This window comes from Narcine bancroftii, chromosome 11 (assembly GCF_036971445.1).
Source record: "Narcine bancroftii isolate sNarBan1 chromosome 11, sNarBan1.hap1, whole genome shotgun sequence".
NCBI lineage: Eukaryota > Metazoa > Chordata > Chondrichthyes > Torpediniformes > Narcinidae > Narcine > Narcine bancroftii.
This window is the reverse complement of record NC_091479.1, coordinates 9,591,422-9,615,525: the sequence shown is the minus strand read 5'-3', so window position 1 is coordinate 9,615,525 and position 24,104 is coordinate 9,591,422. Positions and strand designations below refer to the sequence as shown.

Sequence of the window (24,104 nt, the reverse complement as noted above, 5' to 3'; positions counted from 1 at the left end):
CAGAGGAGGAGCAGGTCTCGCAGCCTCCAGAGGAGGAGCAGGTCTCGCAGCGTCCAGAGGAGGAGCAGGTCTCGCAGCGTCCAGAGGAGGAGCAGGTATTGTAGCGTCCAGAGGAGGAGCAGGTCTCGTAATGTCCAGAGGAGGAGCGGGTCTCGTAGCGTCCAGAAGAGGAGCAGGTCTCGTAGCGTCCAGAGGAGGAGCAGGTATTGTAGCGTCCAGAGGAGGAGCAGGTCTCGTAGCGTCCAGAGGAGGAGCAGGTCTCGTAGCGTCCAGAGGAGGAGCAGGTATTGTAGCGTCCATAGGAGGAGCAGGTCTCGCAGCGTTCAGAGGAGGTGATATTTTTAAAACTGTAATCCCTGTGCACTGCCAAGTTCAGCCCACACAACAATCATAAAGATGTCCAACCTGGAACTAGGCACAGAACGTAACGACTGCAGGATCTCCCTTGATGGCTCTGTTGGAACACAGATCAGGTGCCAAGGTCAATCCTGTGCCAGCGATTGTGGTTAACTTATGACTGAACAGATTGTGGATGATAGCCCCTCCAACATTGCAATGTGACTGCAGTTGAGGAACCACATGGATGTTGGGTGAGAACTTGGCTGTGAAAGCTTCCTAAAATTGAACTGTTCAGTAATAACTGTGAGTGCAATGTAATCAACTCTGATCTTGCATTTTATCGAACATTGGTGCCGGCGTATAATTGACGTTTGTGTCTGCTCCACAGTGTCAGAACAAGGCCAAGCAGTCTCGAGACGCAGTGGGTGATGCAGGTATGTGTCATTGAGTCACTTTGTAGCGAGCTTCTCCTAGTGTTTGCACAGTGGATGGGATGAATTAAGCATTGGTAGCTTGCTGAAACCGAGTCTATATCCTTCCTCATCCCCCATCATCATGTTACCAGCGTCCAGAGGAGGAGCAGGTCTCGCAGCGTTCAGAGGAGGAGCAGGACTCGTAGCTTGTGTCACTGTCCAGCTCTCCCAAATACAGCTTGGCTTGTACTTGTTGGAATTTAGGAGAATGAGGGAGGGAGGGATCTCATTGAAACATTTTGAATGTTGAAGGACATGGAGGGAGTAGATGTGGAAAGGTTCTTTCCTATGGTAGGAGAGTCTAGGACAAGAGGACACAACTTCCGGATGTTAGTCATTGTCTGCGGTTCTAGTTTGGTGCTGCACCAGTTGAGTTCTCTACCAACCATTGTCAATGGGGACCATATGCTCCCCTCCCCCCCCCCCCAAGAGGCCACAACACATTTAAGGGGGGGGGGAAACACTGACTAAATTAAGATTTTTATGGTTTTTTTTGGTAGTAGAGAAGTACGGAAGAAATCAACTAAACTTGACTGCTTCACAGGGAGGCGGCCCATAAATGTTGACCACAGTCCTGGGGTGGGGGGGGGGGGTGGGATCCCAATGTTCCATTTATTATTAGCTTTACACTCGAGCTTCTGCCATTTTATCTCAATAAGGCAATGATATTGGATAGAACTTAAACCAACATTGAAAAACGACGCTCTTTCCTTGATTTGTATTGTCTTAGCAATTCGTCTGACTGTAAGGAAGCAGTCACGAGAAAGGGAGTTGTCTTTAACAATTAAGTTGGTTTAATTTCCAAGCCTGCCTGCACATTATCTTCAGCACACTGTAATTTTTATGGCGTTATGAGCTTTTTTTCTTGAATCACTGTCTGTGGTAGAAGTCCCTCATGATTTCAGTCAATCAAGTGTTGTCAATGTGTAGTGCTGTGAATCTAACAACATTGTGTAACATTTTGCAAACCAAAGCCACCCATAAATTGGAGGATCAACACCTAATGTTCTGTCTGGACACTCTCCAACTGGACGGCGTTAACGACGACCTCAGATTTCTGCTAGCCCACTCCCTGTTCTCCCTCTCTTCCTATTCCTGTCTCCTTTCCTCCTGCTCTCCATCCCCTTCCCTCTCCATTCATCGAGACTTGCCCCCTCCCCCCGTTTGCTGGTGTGCCCTTCCTCCCATATCCACCTATTACCTCCTACCTGTGGGTCCATGCTCATCCCCATGCCACTCCACCCCTCCCACCTCCCCCAATTTTATTCAGGCACCTGCCTACATCTTACTCAGCTTGAGCCTGAAACGGTGGTTCTGTATCTTTATCTTTGAAATATAAAGTACACTTTTTGGCCTGCTGAGTTTCTCCAGCGTTGTGTTTTTGCAACTTTGTGTTGAGTTCACCGATCATGACCAGTTTCACTGTCACTCCTCCCATCACCTACCCTGCAACTTAAAAATACCTCTCCATCTCTTTCTTCCAGTTCTGATGAGGGGTTTCAGATCAGAAACATTCGCTCCACTTCTCTTACAGCAGATACTGATAGACTGGCTGAATCTTCTGTTTTATTTCAGGTTTTTGACATTTACAACTTAAAAAAAAACTTACACTGCGCAATATCTGGGGGAAATGTTGTGGAACAAAACACGTTGTCACTCATAGCTTAACTCTTGTTCGTGGAAATGTGTGCTGGTACGTCCTTACATTCACCAATGAAGTTCTAATCTTGAAAGTATTTTGGATCTTTTTTTAAACCACTCCAAGATAAGGTAGAAGGTAGAAGCCTTGTTGAGAAAATAAAATTCTGATCTGTATCTGGTTTCCAGTGAGAAAATTGCATCTGAACCACCGAGGCTTGAGTACCGTAAAAAAAACCCCTTTTCTCATTAACATGGACTCCCTTCTGCAATTGACATCAAAGAAACGGTCATTTTGGTGTAATTGGGTGGCATGGGCTTGTGGGTTGAAAGGGCTTGTTACTGCTGTATTTCTACATTTAAAATTTAAAATGCTTGGCGTGATATCTTTTGTTGCAAGTCCTGTATGAAAGTCGGGCTTGTATTTATTGAGCAACGTTATCCTGAATATTCGAATGCGCTTCACAGTGATTTTAATTTTTTTAAAATTTAGACATACAACATGGTAACAGGCACTTCCGGCTCACGAGACTGCCCTGCCAACATGCACCAATTAACTCTCAACCTCCATTTGTTTTTGAAGGGTGGGAGGAAACCAGAGCCAGAGGGATAATGTACAAACTCCTTACAGGATTCGAACCCGGGTTGCTGGCGCTGCAATAGCTGCTATGCTAGCCGTCTCGCACATTTTGAAGTGTAAATGATCTTTTGTTAATTAAGCAAGTGACTGGGACATTTTTCACACAGTGTAATGTACATATCAGCTGGATAAGATATTTTGTTCAAATGAATCGAGCGATGAATGTTGACCAGAGTCCAGAAGAACTCTCTGATCATTCTAAAGTAGCACAGTGGGATCTGGTGTTTATACTTGAACTGCACAGACACATGAATGTCTGGACTTGAACAACGCAGAGATGTTATGCTCTGTTGTGTAGGGGGCTGGAACCAATCACCTTCTGGATTGTCTGCAGCTGAGCTAATCTCTCCCCAAAGCAAGAGTTACTAGATGATACTAAAATTATTTTCGTATCTTCCTTGTATTTTTCAAACATTTTTCCCCTTTGCCGATGACCTGAGAAGAAAAGACGTTTTCCCATCATGTGAAATGCATTTCTTTTTGGATCCTCAGAGGGGGTGCTGCCTGATAGGTTGAGGAATTTCATTTCTTGAAGAAAGGTGGCTTCCCCTCTATTGCCATCAACTCAGCCCTTGATCGCATCCCCTCTACTTCCCGCGCATCTGCGCAGACACTCTCCGCCCCTAGATGCAACAAGGATGGGATTCCCCTTGTTCTCACGTACCACCCCACCAGCGTCCGCATCCAACACGTTATCTCCGCATTTTCCCCCAACTACCACATGACGGCTGTTCCCCTCTCTGTTTTCTGCATGGTACTGCTCTCTCCAGGACTCCTTCCCTTCCTTCTAATCATCCCCTTGGCACCTTTCTCAGTGACCGTAGGACGTGCTGCACTTGCGCCCACACCTCTACCATCCAGGGCTCCAAACAGTCCTTCCAAGTGAAGCAACACTTCATTTGTGAATCCACTGACTGCAGCTGGTGCTCCTGTTGTGGCCCCCTATACATCAGAGAGACTGGATGCTGACTGGAAGATTGCTTTGTTGAACACTTTAGCTCCCTCTGTTGCAATAACCGGGACCTCCCAGTGGCCGACCATTTTCTTTTCAATATTTTTATTGAAATTCTACATCAAAAAATACCGAGAATACTTATTAAAAGTCAAAGAATTTTAAAAGTAGGGTACACTACACTCAGATCATAATATTTCATCCACAGTACTCTGTATTCTTAATCAAACAAATTATATTATAGTGATATTTTATTATAAAAAGAAAATCTAATCCTACTACCAACACTGAGGGTGTTTGGCAAAGAAAAAAGTTCCCTGTCACAATAATAAATCATCTTATTAGCCAGCACCTCTGCATTAATACCAAATCAAAGATTTTGAAAGTAATTCAAAAAGGGTCTCCACCATGTTTGAAAATTTAAATTCAAATTGGATATTGAGCATCAAATCTTCTCTAAATTTAAACCATTTTAATTCCACACCCCATTCCCACACCGAGATGTCTGTCCATGGTCACAGGCTCTGCCAAATGGAGGCTACCAGCTAATTGGAGGAATAACATCTCTGTCTATCCCTATCCCTCTTCCTCCCAGCTCCCCACCCCCTTCCCTCTCCATTCAGAGAGCTACCCCTCTCCCCCATTACTCATCAGCTTTTTTTCCTCATCTGCCCTCCCAACCCCCCTTATCCACCTATAGCCTCCTACCCTGTTGGCCAGTGCTCCTCTCCTCTCCCTCCCCTTTTTTAAAAATTCAGTTGCCTGCCTGCTTTTTGCACACAGCTTGATGAAGGGCTCGGGCCTGAAACATTGGTTACCCTCTCGCTTCCTGTAGATGCTGCGTGACCTACTGAATTTTGTGTACAGAACTGCAATCCCAGTGTCCTCAGACTTTCCTGTTTTACGCAATCCTCCATGACTCCATGAATTTTTTGACATCTCAAGACAGTAATTAGCCAAGGGTGGAACTTCAAGTGTTGGGCTTTTGCAAAATGAAAAGCAGTGGATGAGCATGGTTGACTGAGAGTGAGCTGTTGTTGAGCTGGTACAGGAACCACGTGTTTCCTGTCAGTGATGTTGCAGCTGATGGCTTTTCTCTTGCTCTTTGGAAATTGATCGGTTATCTTTCTCTCTTGAGTTAAGTTCCCTTTCAGTAGAACTGGAGTTGTGATATCAAACCAAGCAAATCAGGATTTCTACATATTTATTTCCTACCTTTGCTAAGCATTTGGAGATGAGGGATAGGACATAGAACACGCAGTACAGGCCATCGACCCATGATGTTATAAAACGACTCAACAATCTAAATCCCTATCTCACACCCATGACTTTTTTTTTCATCCATGTGCCTGTCTAAGAACCTTTTAAATGCCCCTATTGTACCAGCCTCCACACCACCACCCTGGGCAATGTATTCCAGGCACCCACCACTCTGTGTATTATAGTTAAAAAAAACTTAGCCCGTAAACTTTCCTTCGCTCACCTTAAACAGATGTCCTCTGGTATTTGCTACTGTCGCCCAGGAAAAAGGTCACAATCTTTTAGACCTCTAGTAAGTTGCATCTCTTTACTGATAATTCACTTTATTGTCACGGTACCAACCAATGAAATCCAACCAGCATCGATCGGAAGTTTAAAAAATAGTGCTGAATACATTACAATAAAACATGTGTAATTAAAACCAACAAGGATGCTATTCTACAACGAGCTTCTCTGCTCCAAAAAGAAAGGTCCAAGCTTTGTTAATTTGCCTCATAAGACACATTGTCCAATCCAGCGCAACATCCTGGTAAATCTCCTCTACACCCTCTCCAAAGCTTCCTCGTCTTCCTGTCACGGGGAGACCAGAGCTGATCACAGTATTTCCAGGTGTGGTCCAACTGGAGTTTTATAGGGTTGCAGCATTGCCTCACACCTCTTGAACTCAATCCCCCGTCCAATGAAGGTCGGCAGACCATAAGCCTTCTTAACTAGCCTATCAAATCCTGTGGCAATCTTGACCCCAAAGTCCCTCTGTTTTTCTACAGTATATTGTTAAGAATCCTGCTAATAAATATACCTCCACCAACTTCAAATTTGACCGTCCAAAATTAATTCACGCCACATCAGGAAAAATGCAGGCAAATGCAGACTTCGGCCCCAGCCATGTAACCCTCCAAAACTGTTCCATAACCATGGTCCATGCAATCATCCTGCATCTTCTCCAGCTGTCTGTAGGCTCAGCCCGGTGCTGAATTGTGGCTAGATCAATGCTGCACTGTAATGTTCCTATTTCTTACAGTGCTCTTGTGTGCACTGAACACAGAATGTGTGCAGTCGTCCTGACCAGTGTTATGGGGAAGTTGATGTGGCCCTTTCGAGCATGTCACCCTCCCCCCGAGAATGTGCTGAGCACTGGGTTGACTCATTACAGGAACGTGTTCATCGCTGCCTGTGGACACACGACAGGAAGTGCTTGTGAAGCATTCTCTTGCAGCAGCTTACTGCATGTGCCCAATGAATAAGACAATTGATATATAAGATGAACCTCCCTACTGAATTTCCACCTAAAATGTAGGTTTGAGTTGTGCTTGCTGTGTAAGACTACCCCAAGTCCTACTGCCCCAATAGTCCTTTACCAACCATCCCACTGACCAGTGGAGCGATGCTGTCACAATATTTTAAAAGCAAATTACCCAGTAAAGGTTTAAATTATATGAGCATATTTTCAAACTTTTTCTTTCCACTCACATGCCATTGGGGCTCTGTGATTAGTAAGGGATTACTTCAGGTGGTATGTGACAGGAAAGGTTGAGAACCTCTGCTCGAGACCCAACTATCACTGAAATATTTTGCTTGAGAAAAATTGTTATTGGCCCATTTCCTTTGGAGTTATGAAACCGTCCACATAACGAGTCAATGAGATACAATTAAAACAGGGGTTTTCAAACATTTCTTTTCCACCCACATATCACCTGAAGCAATCCCTTATTAATCACAGAGTACCTATGGCATAGGGATTACTTAAAGTGGAATTGAGTGGAAAGAGAACCACTGTTTTAAAATAAACCACGGTCAGCAACTTTAACAGGCCATTTAAAGCCTGTACAGAATCGACAGCAGTCAGACTGGGTGGAAGGAGCCCGCGGGGGAGCGCTGAGTCTTCACTGTTGAGGTTTAGATTTTATACTCGGCATGTATGATGACCCCTGGGTTGGGAATGACATTTCTAAGGTGGGACTTGTACTCCAGCATATACGTTATTCTCCCTTCCTGCTTGTAGAGGTCATCGAAAGAACCAAAGACTTGTTGATCCAAACCAAGGCTTTTATTAGCAAAAGACAGGAGCTCTTCACAGGTGGCCGACCAGTCCGGAATGATCGGACCTGGCTAGGGACACAACCCTTTAAGGCCCAGACAGTAGGCGTGGCTAAGCTCTCAGCCAATCGCTGTAAGCACAGACTAGATACTGTAACTATATACACTATATACATTGGTGATAGATCTGTTCTGTCACACTGCTGCTTCAGGGGCTGGAAGTTGAGTATCAGTTGGAGATGTTTTTTTTTCCTCCCGCTGTTTGAATGTCTCGCAGCAGTCAGAGAGAGACGGGCACACACGGCCACCTTGGCCTCCCAAGTCTGTGCCAAACCTCAGCAGACCACTGCAACCAATCCCACTTTTTAATTAAAACTGCCCCCCCCCCACCCCCCGCATTCACTTCCTCACCTCCAAACTCTCCCACTCACTTACAACACATTTAGGATGCGGGAAGAACTGGAGCACTCGGACGAAGCCCATGCTATCACGGAGAGAGCGTGCAAACTCCACACGGTCAGCAGCTGAGGTCAGGATTGAACCAGGATCTCTGGTACTGAGGCAGGAACTCTATCCACCATGCCAGGCGTTGCCTGCACCACATAAATTGCTAATGCATTTTGGAGAATTCTGCTCCACTTTGAACTGTAACAGGATCTGGCATTTAAATCATGTGATCATTTGTGTTTTCCCTTCTAATTGCCCCTCTTCTTGCAATGTTCATATTCTCCTGATATCAACTGCCCGGTGCCCGACCCAAGTAGTCATCCCTCACATTATCGACCTTCGATGTGTGAAGAATACGTTGCATCGCATCCCAACCTAAAAGTGCAGGACATGGTCCAAGACTGTACCACACTCACCTGTGAGCCAGCAGGTCTTGGAATTCTAACCACCTAACCAGCTGTTTAATTATTAAGTGATGGTAAATTAAAATTGTGCATGGCAATATCAACGTGTTGTACTTTTCATGAGTCTGTCAACCATTGGTAGAGATTTTTTTAAAAATGATTAAATTGTGTGGATAGGAATTCCATCTGAATTCAAAATACCACAGTGAAATTTTAAGCGGTTTCACAGAAGTGACTTGAACTAGTTAGTTCCTATTCTGAAGTGTTTCACAGACTTTTTAATTATTAATCAGTTGAACAAGGAGAAGCTTTGAAATTATTAACTTGGTAATGTCCTTTACCAGTAATGTAGTTAGGGAGATCGGTCTTGTCAGCCACAAACGAGCCTGCAGCTGACGTGGACATTACCCCTCCATAAATCTTCGTCCGCGAAGCCAAGCCAAAGAAAGGAAGTTAGGGAGATTCATTGTTGCCAAGGCAACTTCTTTCTCCAGCTCCTTTGCTCAATGTCTGCCTGTTTGTTGGCTCAAGGGGATCTTTCATTGAATGAGGCCCAGAGCAGCCTCTCCGCCATCTTGTTTGGCGCTCGTTCCTGAGTAAGATCACAATATCTATTGGTGACACGGTTGGCAGAGCAGTAACGTAACGCTGTCACAGCACCAGCGATCGGTACCGGGATTCGAATCCTGCGCTGTCTGTAAGGAGTTTGTTTGTTCTCCTTGTGTCTACGTGGGTTTCCTTCGGGTGCTCCGGTTTCTTCCCACCATTCAAAAACATACTGGTTAATTGGGTGTAATTGGACGGCAAGGCCTCGTGGGCCAAAAGGACCTGTTACCGTGCTGTATGTATAAATTTTTTAAATCTAGTGTGTCTGAAGGTGGCTGATTAGACCAATCTTGGCTGGAAAGTCTCTTCGACACAGAGGTATAGGAGTCTGTGACATCAGTGGTTCTTGATTTCCGAGGGTCTCTTTTCTACTTTCTTCCTCTATTCCAGCTGCCTCATACGAATGAGCACGACCTTTTCTGCGGGAACACCAAACAGAACAGCCCAATACTCTCCATGGAGTGCAGCAATGTTGAATCCCTTTCTCTGTCCACCGTGGTTGATCTCAGACACTGGCTGCTTTGATATTCTGTCATCGGTCATTCTTCTAACATGCCCTGCCCATCTGATTTATCCAAACAGTTTGTAGATGTTGGAGAGGTTTGTCTGAGACGGGGTCTGTGTGTCTGGAATATTGCCTTGCCACTTGATGTGAACCATTTTATACAGCTGGGTATTGTACAAGGGGTTAATTGGTTTGGGGTTCTGCTGTACACAATCCATGTCTCATAAGCATAGACTAAGGACAAAACACCTTGATCTTTGGACTGAATGTTTTGAGGCAGCTGTACTGTACCGTGATTTTCCACAGGCACTCGTGACAAACCATGTCAAGCATATTAGTGAGATCGACTAAGGTGGTTAACAGGCTCCAGTTTTAACCTTGGCACTTCTCTTGGACTAGTCTTCCAGTGAAGATTGTGTTTACTGCCCAACACCTTTCACAGAAACTACATTGGCTTTCTGATGTTCCCCCACACCTTGATGAAGGGCTCAAGCCCAAAATGTTGGTGATGTATCTTTACCTTTGCTACATAAAGACACTGTTTGACCTGCTGAGTGGCTCCAGCATTTGTGTGTGTTTTCTGGCTTTCGAGAAGTAGGCCTCAGGACTCCAGAAAGAAATTTGGAAGCAATTTAGAGTGATGAGATACTTCCATCATTATCTCAAACTTGATAGTTCCCCTTGCACTTGAACAAGTCCTTGGAGGACTTTTCCCTTGTTCCATAGCAGCTGGAGGTAATACCTCAATCAACACGGCCCGTTTGAAGACTTCTGCAGAGAGTTTTACCACACGATAATTGTGATGTTGACTATTGAACTTCTAGGCCCGGGGGTTCATTAAGAGCCGGATGAGTTAGAAATTGTGGCAAGTAATCTAACGCTTTATCATTAATTGTCAGGAAAGTTGTTTCTGAACCATGAAGTTCTTGGTGGATCAAATGATTCTTATTCCTTGATTGCTAACCACCTTGGGCTGGAATTGAAAACCTGTAGATAGCACAGTTAAGGATTTTCATTTGCCACAGCATTCATAATTAATATTGGTGGCACAGTGGGTCGGATCGTGTATGTGTTGTCTCATAGGGACTGAGGTCCAATCCTGACCTCTGTGTCTGAGTGGAGTTTCCCCTGGGCTCTGTGTTTTCCTCCCACGTTCCCAAAAATGTGCATTTATTGATTAACTGGCCCCTCTGTTCTTCTATTATGTAAGTGAGGGGTTGGAGTTGATCAGTGGGAGATGAGATTTCTGGGAAAAATAGAGATGGAATGGGATTTGTGTCCTGGCATAGATGCATGAGCTAACACACCCCATGTCTCTGTGGAACAAAATATGGAATATAATGTTATTTGTACAGATTAGACCAAGGTGGCCCAATAGAACATGGTCTCTGACAATAAATTGGACTGTATGTACATTGCACGTCTAGTTTCAACACATTTTTAACAACTACTAGACCGACGTTTGCAATGTTACTCGTCGATGAAAACATTGAACTCAGTTTAAAAAATTAACATTTACCTCATTTGATTAAAGATGGCAGGACCAAAAAGATGGAAAATAGCAATGGAGTGTCAAAAATTTCAGACTCAGTGAGAAAGTGAATCCTTTTTCACAGAAGTCAAGGTGAAGTGTGTTTGATTTGCAAGGCATCTGTTAACTGTAATTGTTGATCTTTAGTCGCCTCTCTACAGATGTAAATTGTAATCATTAAGGTGGACACTTGGGCCACGAACTGTACTCCCTGAGAGTTGTGAAGGAATGTTGGACACGGCCTTGTCCCTTTCTTGATCTTTTCTCTGTTCTTATTTTGCACCCAGCTTTGTGAATGAGAGTTTTAATGTATTCATTTAAATTAAATTTAAAAGCAGCAAATACAGAAATGCCAACTGTAATATTGTGGGCACGTCAATAAACTACTGTAATGTTGACAATTAAACTGTTCAGTAGTGTCATATAGTTATTTTATTTTTTCACACTGTGAACCATATCAACCAAAATATAGACAAACATTTCTCATTAAATACACAGTGGCATTTTCTCCTTTTTCTCCCCCCTACTCTCCCTCCCCCCTTCCCACCCCCCTCCAAAATATATTGTATATTCAACATATACAATACAATAAAACTATAAAACAATGTCTCCACACAATGAAAAATGAACAAGAAAAATGTGTCATCTACTTTTACACACTGGATCAAGTCGTTTTGCCTTCTTACCATTTTAGGGGGGTGGAGGTCCGAGGCAAGCCCTCTCTGTTGTGTTCCATGTATGGTTCCCAAATTTGTTCTAATAATGTGACTTTATTTATTAAATTATATGCTTTTTTTCCCAATGGAATACATTTATTCATTTCCATGTACCATTGCTGTACTCTCAGGCTCTCTTCCATTTTCCAAGTTGACATTATACATTATTTTGCTACTGTTAAGGCTATCATAATGAATCTTTTTTGCGCTTTATCCAATTTGAGGCCTAACTCCTTACTTCTTATGTTACTTAGAAGAAGTTCTCTGGATTTTTTGGTATGTTATTTTTTGTGATTTTATTTAATACCCGATTTAGATCTTCCCAAAACATTTTCACTTTCGTACATGCCCAAGTTGCATGTACTGTTGTTCCCATTTCCTTCTTACAGCAAAAACATCTATCTGATAATGTTGGATCCCATTCTTTTAACTTTTGAGGCGTGATATATACCCTGTGTAACCAATTATACTGTATCATGCGTAACCTTGTGTTTATTATATTCTTCATAGTTCCAGAACATAACTTTTCCCATGTTTAATTTTTTATCTTTATGTTTAGATCCTTTTCCCACTTCTGCTTAGGTTTATAGTTTATTTCATTTTCCTTCTCTTGCAGCTTAATGTACAAGTTGGTTATAAATCTTTTAATTATCACTGTGTCTGTAATCACATAATCAAAGCTGATTCCTTCAGGTAATCTCAGTCTGTTTCCCAATTTATCCTTTAAATAAGCTTTCAGTTGATGATCTGCAAACATTGTACCGTGAGTTATTCCATATTTGTACTTCAACTGTTCAAATGTTAATAAATTATTTCCCAAAAAACAATTTTCTATTCTTTTGATTCCTTTTCTCTCCCGTTCTCTAAAGGAAAGGTTGCCTATTGTAAAAGGGATTAGTGGATTTTGTGTCAATTACAATTTTGGTATTTGGTAATTCATTTTTTTCCTTTCAAAATGGATCTTCTTCCATATATTGAGTAAATGATGCAATACTGGTGAGCTTTTATATTGCACCAGCTTTTCATCCCGCTTATAAAGTATATGTTCTGGTACTTTCTCCCCTATTTTATCTAGTTCTATCTTAGTCCAGTCTGGTTTTTCCCTTGTCTGGTAAAAAATCTGATAAATACCTTAATTGTGCGACTCTATAATAATTTTTTGGTAACTGCAAACCACCTTGTTTGTACCTCTCTGTTAACTTATCTAATGCTACCCTCGTTTCTCCCCTTTCATTAAAGAATTTCTCTGTTAAGGGAATTGGTAATGTTTGAAATAAGTATTGTATCCTTGGGAACACATTCATTTTAATGCAGTTTACCCTCCCTATCAATGTTAGTGGTAATTCTTTCCAATGTTCTAAGTCTTCCTGCAATTTCTTTTTTAGTGGCTGATAATTTAGTTTGTACAAGTGGCTTAAGTTATTATCTAACCTGATCCCTAGGTATCGGATTGCTTGTAGTTGCCATTTAAATGGTGATTCTTTTTTAAATTCTGTATAATCCGCGTTACTCATTGGGATCACTTCACTTTTATTTGCATTGATCTTGTACCCCGATATTTCTCCATATTCCTTCAATTTCTTATGTAATTCTTTTATTGATATCTCTGGTTCTGTTAGGTATACTATGATGTCATCTGCAAATAAGCTGATCTTATACTCCTTCTCCTTTATTTTTATCCCTTTTATTTTATTTTATTATCAATTCTGCCTAAGGTTCTATTGCTGAGCCGAACAATGAGGGGTCTAGTTGACCTACTTAATTTAAATTGGCTCGATACATATCCATTTACTGTTACCTTCGCCAATGGTCCATTATACAATGCTTTAATCCAATTTATATATTTTTCTGGTAGATTGAACTTCTGTAATACTTTAAATAAGTAATTCCACTCTACTCTGTCAAAGGCTTTTTCTGCGTCTAGAGCAACAGCCACTGTTGGTTTCTTATTTCCTTGAACTGCGTGAATTAGATTAATAAGTTTACAGACATTGTCCGTTGTTCGTCTTTTCTTAATAAATCCAGTTTGATCTTGTTTTATATTTTAGGTACACAATCGGCCAATCTGTTTGCTAATAATCTTATAGTCTGAGTTAAGTAGAGATATTGGTCTATATGATGCTGGTGTTAGTGAATCCTTCCCCGTCTTTGGTATTACTGTAATTATTGCTGTCTTACATGAGTCTGGCAAGTTCTGTGTTTCTTCTACCTGATTCATTACTTGCAGGAGAGGCGCAATTAATAAGTCTTTAAATGTTTTATAAAATTCAATTGGGAATCCATCCTCTCCTGGTGTTTTATTGTTCGGTAGCTTTTTTAATATATCCTGTACTTCCTCAAATGGTTTTATCAGTTTGTTTGTTCCTCTTCTTGCAATTTCGGCAGTTCAATTTTAGCTAAAAACTCTTCTATTTTATCATCTTTCCCCTCATTCTCATTTTTGATATAATTGTTCATAAAATTCCTTAAAGTTTTCATTAATCTCTGTTGGGTTATATGTAATTTGTTTGATCCTTTTCCTTGATGCCAATACAGTTCTTTTAGCTTGATCTGTTTTAAGTTGCCAGGCTAATATTTTGTGTGTTTTCTCCCAGTTCGGAATACTTTTTCTTTGTTTTCATTATGTTCTTCTCCACCTTATACGTTTGTAATGTTTTGTATTTTATTTTTTTTGTCCGCCAATTCTCTCCTTTTCGTTATATCATCCCTTTTTACTAATTCCATTTTTCTGTACTTACTATCTCCCTTTCCAACTGCTCTGTTTCCCGATTGTAATCCTTTTTCATCTTAGTCACATAACTTATTATCTGCCCTCTAATGAAGGCTTTCATTCATCCCATAATATAAATTTGTCTTTCACTGATCCTGTTTATTTCAAAATATGTTTTAATTTGCCGTTCAATAAACTTCCTAAATTCTTGTCTTTTAAGTAGCATGGAGTTTAACCTCCATCTATATGTTCTTGGTGGGATCTCCTCCAGTTTTATTGCTATTAACAGGGTTGAATGATCTGATAGAAGTCGAGCTTTATACTCAGTTTTCCTAACTCTCCCTTGAATATGGGCCGACAACAAAAACATATCAATCCTTGAGTATGTTTTATGCCTACTCGAATAATCTGAAAATTCCTTCTCTCTTGGATGTTGCCTCCTCCATATATCCATAAGTTTCATTTCCTGCATTGATTGAACCATAAATTTGGCTACTTTATTCTTTTTACTTGACTTTTGTCCAGTTTTATCCAACATTGGATCCAAATTAAGGTTAAAATCCCCTCCTATCAATATATTTCCTTGTGTATCTACAATCTTCAAAAAAATATCCTGCATAAACCTTTGATCCTCCTCGTTAGGCGCATATATATTGAGTAAATTCCAAAATTCTGTGTATATCTGACACTTTAACATTGCATATCTCCCTGCCGGATCTATTATTTTCTCCTCTATTTTGATTGGTACATTTTTGTTAACTAATATGGCTACACCTCTACCTTCTGAATTATATGATGCTGCCATTACGTGTCCTACCCAGTCTCTCTTTAGTTTGTTATGTTCCACTTCATTTAGATGCATTTCCTGCACAAATGCTATATCTATTTTTTTCTTTTTTCAGTAAATTTAATAGCCTCTTTTAATTTGGTTATGTATTCCATTAATGTTTATAGTCATATATTTCAACATGGCCATCTTATATCTTGTTTACACCTCATTTCCACTTCCTCACCACCTCCATCCCCCTTTTTCCCATTTTCATCTCTCAGTTTTCCCTTTTTAAACTCAATGTACGACAACAAATTTAAAACATAAAATACTCCAACAATTTCCATACCAAATATTACCTTAACCCCAATTGCCCCCCCCCCCCCCCACCACCGAGTTACTCCTTATCCCTTGCTGGGCAACCACAGCTCCCCTTTCCATTTGGATTGCGATCTTGCTCACAAGCGTCAACTGATTTTGCAGTGACGGTTATTTTCTCCCCACCCAACCCCCCCCAAAACACTCTTTTATTACACATATAACAAAGCTCTCCCTTTTTCTCCCTTACTCCTTTCCTTCCCTTCGCGTCTCCTTCTTTAGTTCTTTACATATACATTATTTTTACATCTTTATATATACTTTATCGCTGTTCTTCATTCTTGATACATCTCTTCATCTCTTCTCCTGTCCTGTAAACATTCTGCGAATTCTTGCGCTTTCTCTAGATCAGAGAACAGTCTGTTTTGCTCCCCGGGTATAAATATTTTAAGCACGGCTGGATGTCTTAATATGAATTTGTAACCTTTTTTCCATAAAGTTGTTTTCGCTGTATTAAACTCCTTCCTCCTCTTTAAGAGTTCAAAACTTATGTCTGGTAAAAAGATATTTTTTGACCCTTGTATTCCAATGGTTTATTATCTTCTCTAATTTTATTCCTTGCTCATTCCAGTATATTTTCTCTTGTCGTGTATCTCAAAAATTTTACTAAGATGGATCTTGGTTTTTGATGTGTCTGTGGTTTCGGAGCTAATGCTCTGTGTGCCCTTTCTATTTCCATTTCTTCCTGCATTTCTGTCGTTCCCAGGACCTTCGACATCCATCCTTTTATAAATTCCTTCATGTCTGTGCCTTCTTCACCCTCCTTCAGGCCAACTATTTTTATGTTGTTTCGCCTACTATAATTCTCCAACATATCAATTTTCTGAGATAACAAGTCTTGTGTCTCTTTAATTTTTCTGTCACTTTCTTCCAATTTTTCTCTTGTCATTTACTTCCATTTCTACAGCCGTTTCCCGCTCTTCCACATTCTCTACTCTTTTCCCTATTTTTGTCAGGACCAGCTCTAATCTTTGCATTTTATCTTCTGCTCTTTTCATTTTTCTTTTAATTGCACTAAATTCTAATGACAACCATTCTTTTAATGCTCTCATTTGTTCTTGGAAAAAAAAGCTTTATCTTTATTCTGTCCATCTGTTTTACCTTCTATCTCTCTGTGAAGATCTTGGTCTTCTTCTTCCTCTTCTTCTGTGTCTGTACCCGTGTTAGTGTCTTCTTCTTTTCTTTGTATCCGTATCTCTTCTGATTTTCCTGATGAGTTGCTTGTATCACTTTGTCGGGCCTCTTCTTGCTGGGCCTTCTGCTGCTCCTCCTCTTGCCGTTCACCCCGTCGACTTTCTTTCTCGCCTGGTACCTCACTCCCTCTCCTACCGCCTTCCTCATCTTCCAGCTGAGAGCCCTGGTGTTGGGCGTCCCTCAGCTGGTCACGCCGTGGTTGCCTGCTCCTCAGCTGAGCCTCCCTCCCGTCGGTGTTTTCTTTTACCTTTGATTGTGCATGCTCAGTTGCGCACTTTTGTTTGGCCATCGGTCGGGCTGGCACCAACCTCGGAGAATGGATGTTCTTCGCCACCACGGCTCCTTGTTCCTTCATGCAGGTAAGGCCTTCTTTCTTTTCCAGTGACTTTTTTTCACGTTGTTTTTACTTTTTCCTTCTTGGGTGCCATCTTCTTTCTCTTCTCTGCAACTTTATGTTCTATTTCTTATATTTTATACTTGTTGAACTTTGTCTTTTCTTGACTTTTTTTCTGGAGAGGACTGGTTTTACCCTACCGGCCACTACTCCATCACGTGACTCCTCCGTCATATAGTTATTTTGAGAGAAAATGAATTTTCTGGTCCAGAAATAATGTTTTACTTGCAGTGTAAGTGATTGAAAACTGCTGGGCTTAATATTGTTTGGCCTGTGATTCCTTGTATTTTTCTGTGTGTGACCCACCAAAAAAAAACATTTGGCAAGTCCTGGTTTAGACACTGAACTTTAGAAATCTCTTTGCAGGGGAGTTAACGGTTATGGGGATAAGGCAGGAAATGGGTACTGATGGAGAATGATCAGCCGTGATCTGAAAAATGGCGGTGCTGGCTCGACGGGCCAATTGGCCAACTCCAGCACCTACTGTCTATTGGCTATTGCTGGAAAGCATTGAGTGGAGATTAGTTGAATACTATTGACCTGAGGCAGTTCTTGGCTGTTGTGTCCCAAGCAGACTTCTGCCACAAGACCTTTTGGTGGCTGTTTAACCTAGAAACTTGTTATTTAAAAAAGGACTCCTTTTGTTTTTCAGAGCACGTTTATCAGCAGAATGTAGAACATCTTGACAAGGTTAGACAAGAATGGGAACAAGAGCATATCAAAACTTGTGAGGTACCTAAATACTCATTGCATTAGCTCCTGGGCTACTGAATTATGGTATGTTCTTGTTAATGGAGAAATGCCACTCATTTTCCATGAAGGGTCACATTGCCAGTCTCCATGAGACACCCCTGGTCTGTTGCCCAATGAAAAACAATGGGTGAACCTAGTTGACAGTTCAACAATGAAGCCAAACGTCATCTAATGTCCTGGATGCATAGACATGATGTATCACCAGATTGTGTAAAGAAATAAGAAGCACGATTGGTCCTTCCATAATTCAGTATCATGGAGGTCATCTGTAATGCTCCAAAGGCAAAGACTTTGATATCCCATGCAGCTCATTGACTTGTTCAATAAATTGGGCATGTGGGAGACTTGTGTTCAATATCTCATGGTTGGTAGGTTTGCAAAGAGAATAATAAATTGGATCATGGTCTTTAGATGTGATCATTGATCCCACTAAATTAATTGTAATATCTAGCGAGCATTCATAACTGATATACAAGGTTTGGAAGATTTTATAACTGATGTACAAAGTTCAGAAGCATTCATAACAAACGTACAAGGTTAAAAAAAAAGTGTTTTCATTGAAATACCGACAAGAATCTTTGGCTCTGTTGGATCCCCAGTTGGTCAAGTAATGAGAATGACATTTAAAACTTTGATTGGTCAAACTAAATCTTAGTGTCTCCCAAAGCCTCTCAATTCCTCCCTTGATTGTTTTTGGATTGACTGCCTGACGATCTTCAAGCTGCACTTTTGTCCAAGAAATTACTTGGTGGGGGGAGGGGGAGATTTCTCGGTAATTAATATTTCTTTACTCCCCACAGGCCTTTCACCAACAAGAATGTGACCGAATCAACAACCTGAGGAACTTGCTGTGGGTTCACTGCAACCAGCTCTCGCTGCAATGTGTAAAGGACGATGAGGTAGAATACTCGTTGGTATGGATGCTCTAACACCCTGACCACGTTTATCCAACTAGTCTCTGTTATAGACTTTATTTTTCTAATCTTCCCCCTTGACGTTATTTATCCTTTCTCTATGAAGGATATGAAGACCAGGCCACAAAAAAAAAATTTAGACATGCAGTACTGTAAAAGGCCCTTCCGGCCCACAAGCCCATGCTGACCAAGTACACCAATTGACCTACAACCTCTGTACATTTTGAAGGGTGGGAGGAAACCAGAGCCCCCGGAGGAAACCCATGCAGACATGAGGGAGAACGTAGAAACTCCTTGTCGATGGCTCCGGATTCGAACCCCAGTCGTTGGCACTGTACCAGTGTTGTGCTAACCATACCGCCAACTTATCAATCACGACAGCAGCTATTATTTTTGCCACTAACAATACAAGTGTTGAGCAAGGGCTTCAAGACAATCCGGGGCCTTCTACTTGATCACCTTCAGAGAAGCTTTACAGCACAAAAGGCTTCAGCCCATCAAGCCTGCATTGACTCTGAGCAAGCCAGATCCCAGACAATCCCTTTTCTCCAGTGGGAGAATCTTGAGTGAGGACACCAGTTTCAAGGCCCCAGTTTCTTCTCGTGGAGGGTGGAGAACACCTGGATTTCACAGTTGTGGAGGGTGGATCGTTAAAGTGGGAGCAGATAATAGGATTGAGAGCCCTGGGGCAGGTCAGCCATGATCATACTGAATGGCAGACGAGGGGCAGAGTGGCCTCTTCCTGCTCGTGTCTTATTCCCCGCTCCACACTTCTAAATGATTCATTCTGCAGTGCCCATCCAATTCACATCCAAGGGCCCTGATTGGTTGAGAGCAAAGGGCACCGAATGGAGCTTCAATCCACAACTTTCTTGTTCAGTTAATGGGCTTGAAGAAATAAGCTGAGCTGAGGGTCCAAAGAGACAATGGAATTGGCTTTCAATGAACATAGTGCCATGGTTAGTGTAGTGGTTAGCTGACCGTGGTTACGGCCAGCGGCTGGGGTTCTAATCCCGTGCTGTCTGTAAGGAGTTTGTACGTTCTCCCTGTGACTGTGTGGGGTTTCCTCCAGGTGGTCCAGTTTCCTCTCGCACCTCCTCCCCCCAAATCATACCAGGGATTGTAGGTCAATTGGGCGGAATGGGCTCGTGAGCCAAAATGGCCTGTTACTGTTGCTGCATGACTGAATTTTCAAAAATAAACCCTTAAAGTGTTTTCAAAACACCTCAACTCTCTGCTGTTGAAGGTGATGGATTCAGGGATCATTGGACCAATCTCAACTGAGCTTTTGGAGTAAAGAACAAACTGCTGGAGGAACGCAGGATGTGGGTCAGGTAGCATCGTTTTGGGGGAGGGTAGGCAAGTGTCGAGACCCTGCACCAGGACTGCAGCAGTTAACCCGAAACATCGACCGTTCTTTTTCTCCCACCGATGCGTTACCTCCTGCTGATTCCTCCAACCGATTACCCTGGTGTTCAGCAGGGGTCGCTGTTGGGACCGCTCGCTTTTACGTTGTAGTCCCCGACTTGCAACCTATGTGACTTGCGGCCATCGTACCAAGACCGAAAAAAATTTTTTAGATTTCAAAAAATATATAAATATAAAAATTATATAAAATTGTGCTTGAAAGTAGGGGCCTATCTATGGCAAATAGCGCCTATGGCAGGGGTGGCCAACCTCTCACGAGTGCTGGCCTTGGTGGCCACTATGTTGTATTTGACAAATTATAAAATGGATACAGTGAATTTCCAACATGCGTCCATTTCAAGATATGACCAGTTGTTCAGAAAGAAACATAGTCGTTAGTTGAGGACTATCTGTATTTAAATGATTTGGATTGTGGAATAGATGGCTTTGTGGCTAAAGTTGCAGGTGATACCAAAATAGGTGGTCGGGTAGGTGATGCTGAGGATTGGTAGAGGCTGCAGAGAGTCTTGGATAGATCGGGAGAGACAGGCAGACTATTACTTCCAGGAAGAGAAAATTCAAAGTTTTGTGGTGCAAAGGGAACTTGGGAGCCCTCGTGCAGGACAACTTGAAGGTTAACCTTCAGGTGGAGTCGGTGGGGAAGAAGGCAAATGCAATGTTGGTGTTCATTTCTAGAAGGATAGGGATATAATGTTGAGACTCTATAAAGCACTGGTGAGACCTCACTTGGAGAACTGTGTACAGTTTTGGGAGCCTTGTTTGAGAAAAGACGTGCTAGTGTTAGGGAGGGTTCAGAGAAGATTTACTGGAGTGATGCCAGGAATGAGAGGGTTAGTATATGAGGAATGGTTGTTGGCTCTTGGACATCACTCGTTGGAGAACAGAAAGATGAGGGGGGAACCCCAGAGAGACATTATAAATGCTGAAAGTCTGGGACAGAGTCGATGTGGCAAGGACGTTTCCCATGGTTGGGGATTCTCGGACAAGAGGGCACAACTTCAGGATAAGGGCGTCATTTTCAAACAGAGATGCGGAGAAATTTCTTTAGCCAGAGGGTTGAGTCTGTGGAATTTGTTGCTACAGGCGGCTGTGGAAGTGAGGTCGTTGGGTGTATTTAAGGCAGAGATTGACGGGTGTTTGATGAGTCAGGGCATCAAGGATCACGGGGAGAAAGTTGGGGAGTGGGGCTGAATGGGAGGGTGGACCAGTTCATGATTAGAATGGCAGAGCAGACTTGATGGGCCGATTGGCCTACTTTTGCTCCTATATCTTGTGATCTTAACGATTGCTTTTGCTCCAGGTTCCAACATCTGCAGTCCCTCAATGTGTCCCAACAATACTTGGTTGATTTTTAGTGGGAGACTGATCTGCTGGGGGGAGGAATGGGGAGATTACACCTTATCCTAGTTATCTGCCATTTTATAATTACACCTGGACAATTTGTTCCAGGAGACACTTGGCCACGGAAGGAAGTGTTCCTTACCCCCTAATCAAGCCTCCCCCTTAAAACTGGCCTTCACATCAACACATCCCTACGCAACTTCTCTTTTTAATCTACGGAAGCAAAGCCAAAAGTAAAAAGAAAGAAGTAAAAGAAGAAGATGTGCAGACACCGTGGTTAAAGTAAAAACACGACGCTGGAGAAACTCAGCTGGTCAAGCAGCGTCCTTTATATAGCAAAGATAAAGGTACCTTGATGAAGGTCTTAAGAAAGATGGAAATGTTGATTATCTTCACTATATAAAGGACACTGCTTTGACCTGCTGAGTTTCTCCAGTGTTGTGTTTTTAGTATGATTTGCATTTGCACATGGGCTTTGAAGTACTTCAAAGCAAAGACATTTGAAGAAACTGGGGACAAGAGCAACTTCTAATTGGAGTGAAATCCTGGCTGAATTCAGCCACTCCTACCTGAAATCAATGTTGACCAATGCAAGCAGCCATCAGTCACTCGAGCAGGATGGAAAATAACTGGTGAGGTGACTTGGAATATGGAAAATTGAGAGACTGCAATGTGAATGTTCTGGGGTATTGAGAAAGGGGGTGCTTGTTGGTCAGTGAATTTTTAAAATAAAATTTAGACATTTAGCTTGGTCACTGGTCATTTCGGCCCATGAGTCAGTGCCACCCAATTAATCTACAACCCCCCAGTAAGTTTCGAACGGTGGGAGGAAACCAGAGTCTCTGAGGGAAACCCACACAGACATGGGGAGAATGTGCACACTCCTTACTGACAGTGTGGGATTTGAACGCTGGCGTTGCAGAGGTGTTGCGCTAATCACTAGCCAACTGTGCCCGCCTCAGTGAGCTGCACAGTTTGTGCTGTATTTCTCAGTGAGTCATTTTGACTACTTGGAAAGTTTCAGTACATTCCGTAAGGGGCAATGCTGTGGCTGGAGTTCACAAAACCCTTAATTTCTCTGCAGCTGTATGAGGAAACTCGGAAGGTTCTGGAGAAGTGTGACATCGATGCAGATATAGATTGCTTCATTCAGAAGAAGATGACTGGGCTGAATCCCCCTGGTAAGACCCTGTTGCCTGACTTCGAACAAGTGATTTCCAGGAATAATCGCAGCTGAATTGAGGCAGTGAGGGGAGGAAAAAACAGAAGTGCTGAGGAACTCGGCTGGTCTCGCAGTGTCCACAGGAGGCCAAGAGGTATCACCAACATTTTGGATTTGAGTCTTTTTTCAAGGTATAAGTAAAAAGCAGGCAGGTGCCTGAATTAAAAGGTTGTGGAGAAGTGAGGAAAAGGCAGTTGGAGGTGTACAGACCAACAGATAAAATGTGCTAATTGGGTATGGATGGGACACAGGAGAGAGGAAAGGGCAGGGTGGGGGGGGGAAGGAGGTGGGGAGGTTTGTTTTTGGCTCTGGGAATGCAGACCTGGGGGAAGGAGTTGGAGGGAAAAGAAGAGAGAGAGGAAAGTCCGAATCATCGGTTCCATATCTTCACCTCCTGCGGGCGTTGTGAGACCAACTGAGTTCCTCCAGCATCTCTGTGTGTTTGATCTTCAATGGGACCTGGTCCAACTGAGGCTGGAGAGGCAATGCACCAGAGGTGCAGTCATTGGCCCCCTCTCCTGGTGAGCAAGGGGAATTGACTGGATCAGCTCTGATGGTATTATTTCATTGGAGACCATTCAAGTAGAGCAGTGGTTCCCAACCTTTTTCTTTCCACTCACACCCCACTTTAAGTAATCCCTATGCTATTGGTGCTCTGTGATTAGTAAGGGATTGCTTAAGGTGGGATGTGGGTGGAAAGAAAAAGTTTGAAAACCACTGTTTTAATCGTCCCTCATTGACTCGTTATGTGCACAGTTTCGGAACTCCAAAGGAAATGGGCCAATGACAATTTTTCTCAAGCAAAATATTTCAGTGACAATTGGGTCTAGAGCAGTGATTCTCAATCTTCTCTTCCCACTCACATACCATGTAGATGGGCATTGCACAGATTAATGCTGATGCCTAGGAGGAGAATGTTTTGAGACTGGTTAACATCAGATAAGTTTGGAAATTTAAACACTTGCCTTTGTATGTTTGGCGATCCCTTATGGGAGGCCGATGGACCTCCCACCAAGCTTGTGTGTAATAAAGAAGTACTGGTGAAACTGAAGTATCTGAGTCCTCCATTCCTTATGGTACATATGCTGAAGAATAGAGCTCTATCCTGGTCTGGGACAAAGGGGGTTGGAAGGTGACCTTCCACAGGGGGAGAGAGAGAGAGATTAACCACACTCCATTCTCTTGTTTATAATTCAACAAGGCTGGGGATGATTATGAACTCCTTATTTGGCAAAGACAGTAAAAGAATATTAACCATTGGGACGCTGGTTAATAAGAGAAATCTAAGAAATGTGCTGATATGGTGAAAGTCTGTTAGAATGTGCTGGAAAATTGGAAGTTTGTCTGTATAAATACGTAACCTGTGAGTCACTCTTTTGGGACGAGACTAGTTGCTCCTGGCAGTGCTTCTTGCTGTAACAGAGTTCTCATGCTTTGCAAAGTGAATTAAAAA

At 42.3% G+C, this 24,104-nt stretch overlaps 2 protein-coding genes across 11 annotated transcripts in view; one reads left to right on the top strand and one right to left on the bottom strand.

The window, feature by feature from the left end:
- The window catches only part of LOC138745470 (tetraspanin-3-like), a 437,564-nt gene that overhangs the window by 348,138 nt on the left and 65,322 nt on the right, over nucleotides 1–24,104 (bottom strand). The window lies entirely within an intron of this gene.
- pstpip1a (proline-serine-threonine phosphatase interacting protein 1a) overlaps nucleotides 1–24,104 on the top strand; it is a 107,596-nt gene that overhangs the window by 70,318 nt on the left and 13,174 nt on the right. For 5 of the 8 annotated variants that reach the window (XM_069902537.1, XM_069902538.1, XM_069902535.1 and 2 more), the window contains 4 exons: nucleotides 728–773; nucleotides 17,646–17,725; nucleotides 18,547–18,660; nucleotides 22,514–22,610. In XM_069902537.1, coding sequence (XP_069758638.1) covers nucleotides 728–773; nucleotides 17,646–17,725; nucleotides 18,547–18,660; nucleotides 22,514–22,610 — 337 coding nt within the window. The remainder of the gene's footprint in view (nucleotides 1–727; nucleotides 774–17,645; nucleotides 17,726–18,546; nucleotides 18,661–22,513; nucleotides 22,611–24,104) is intronic. The other 3 variants (XM_069902541.1, XM_069902536.1, XM_069902539.1) reach the window with 2 other exon arrangements.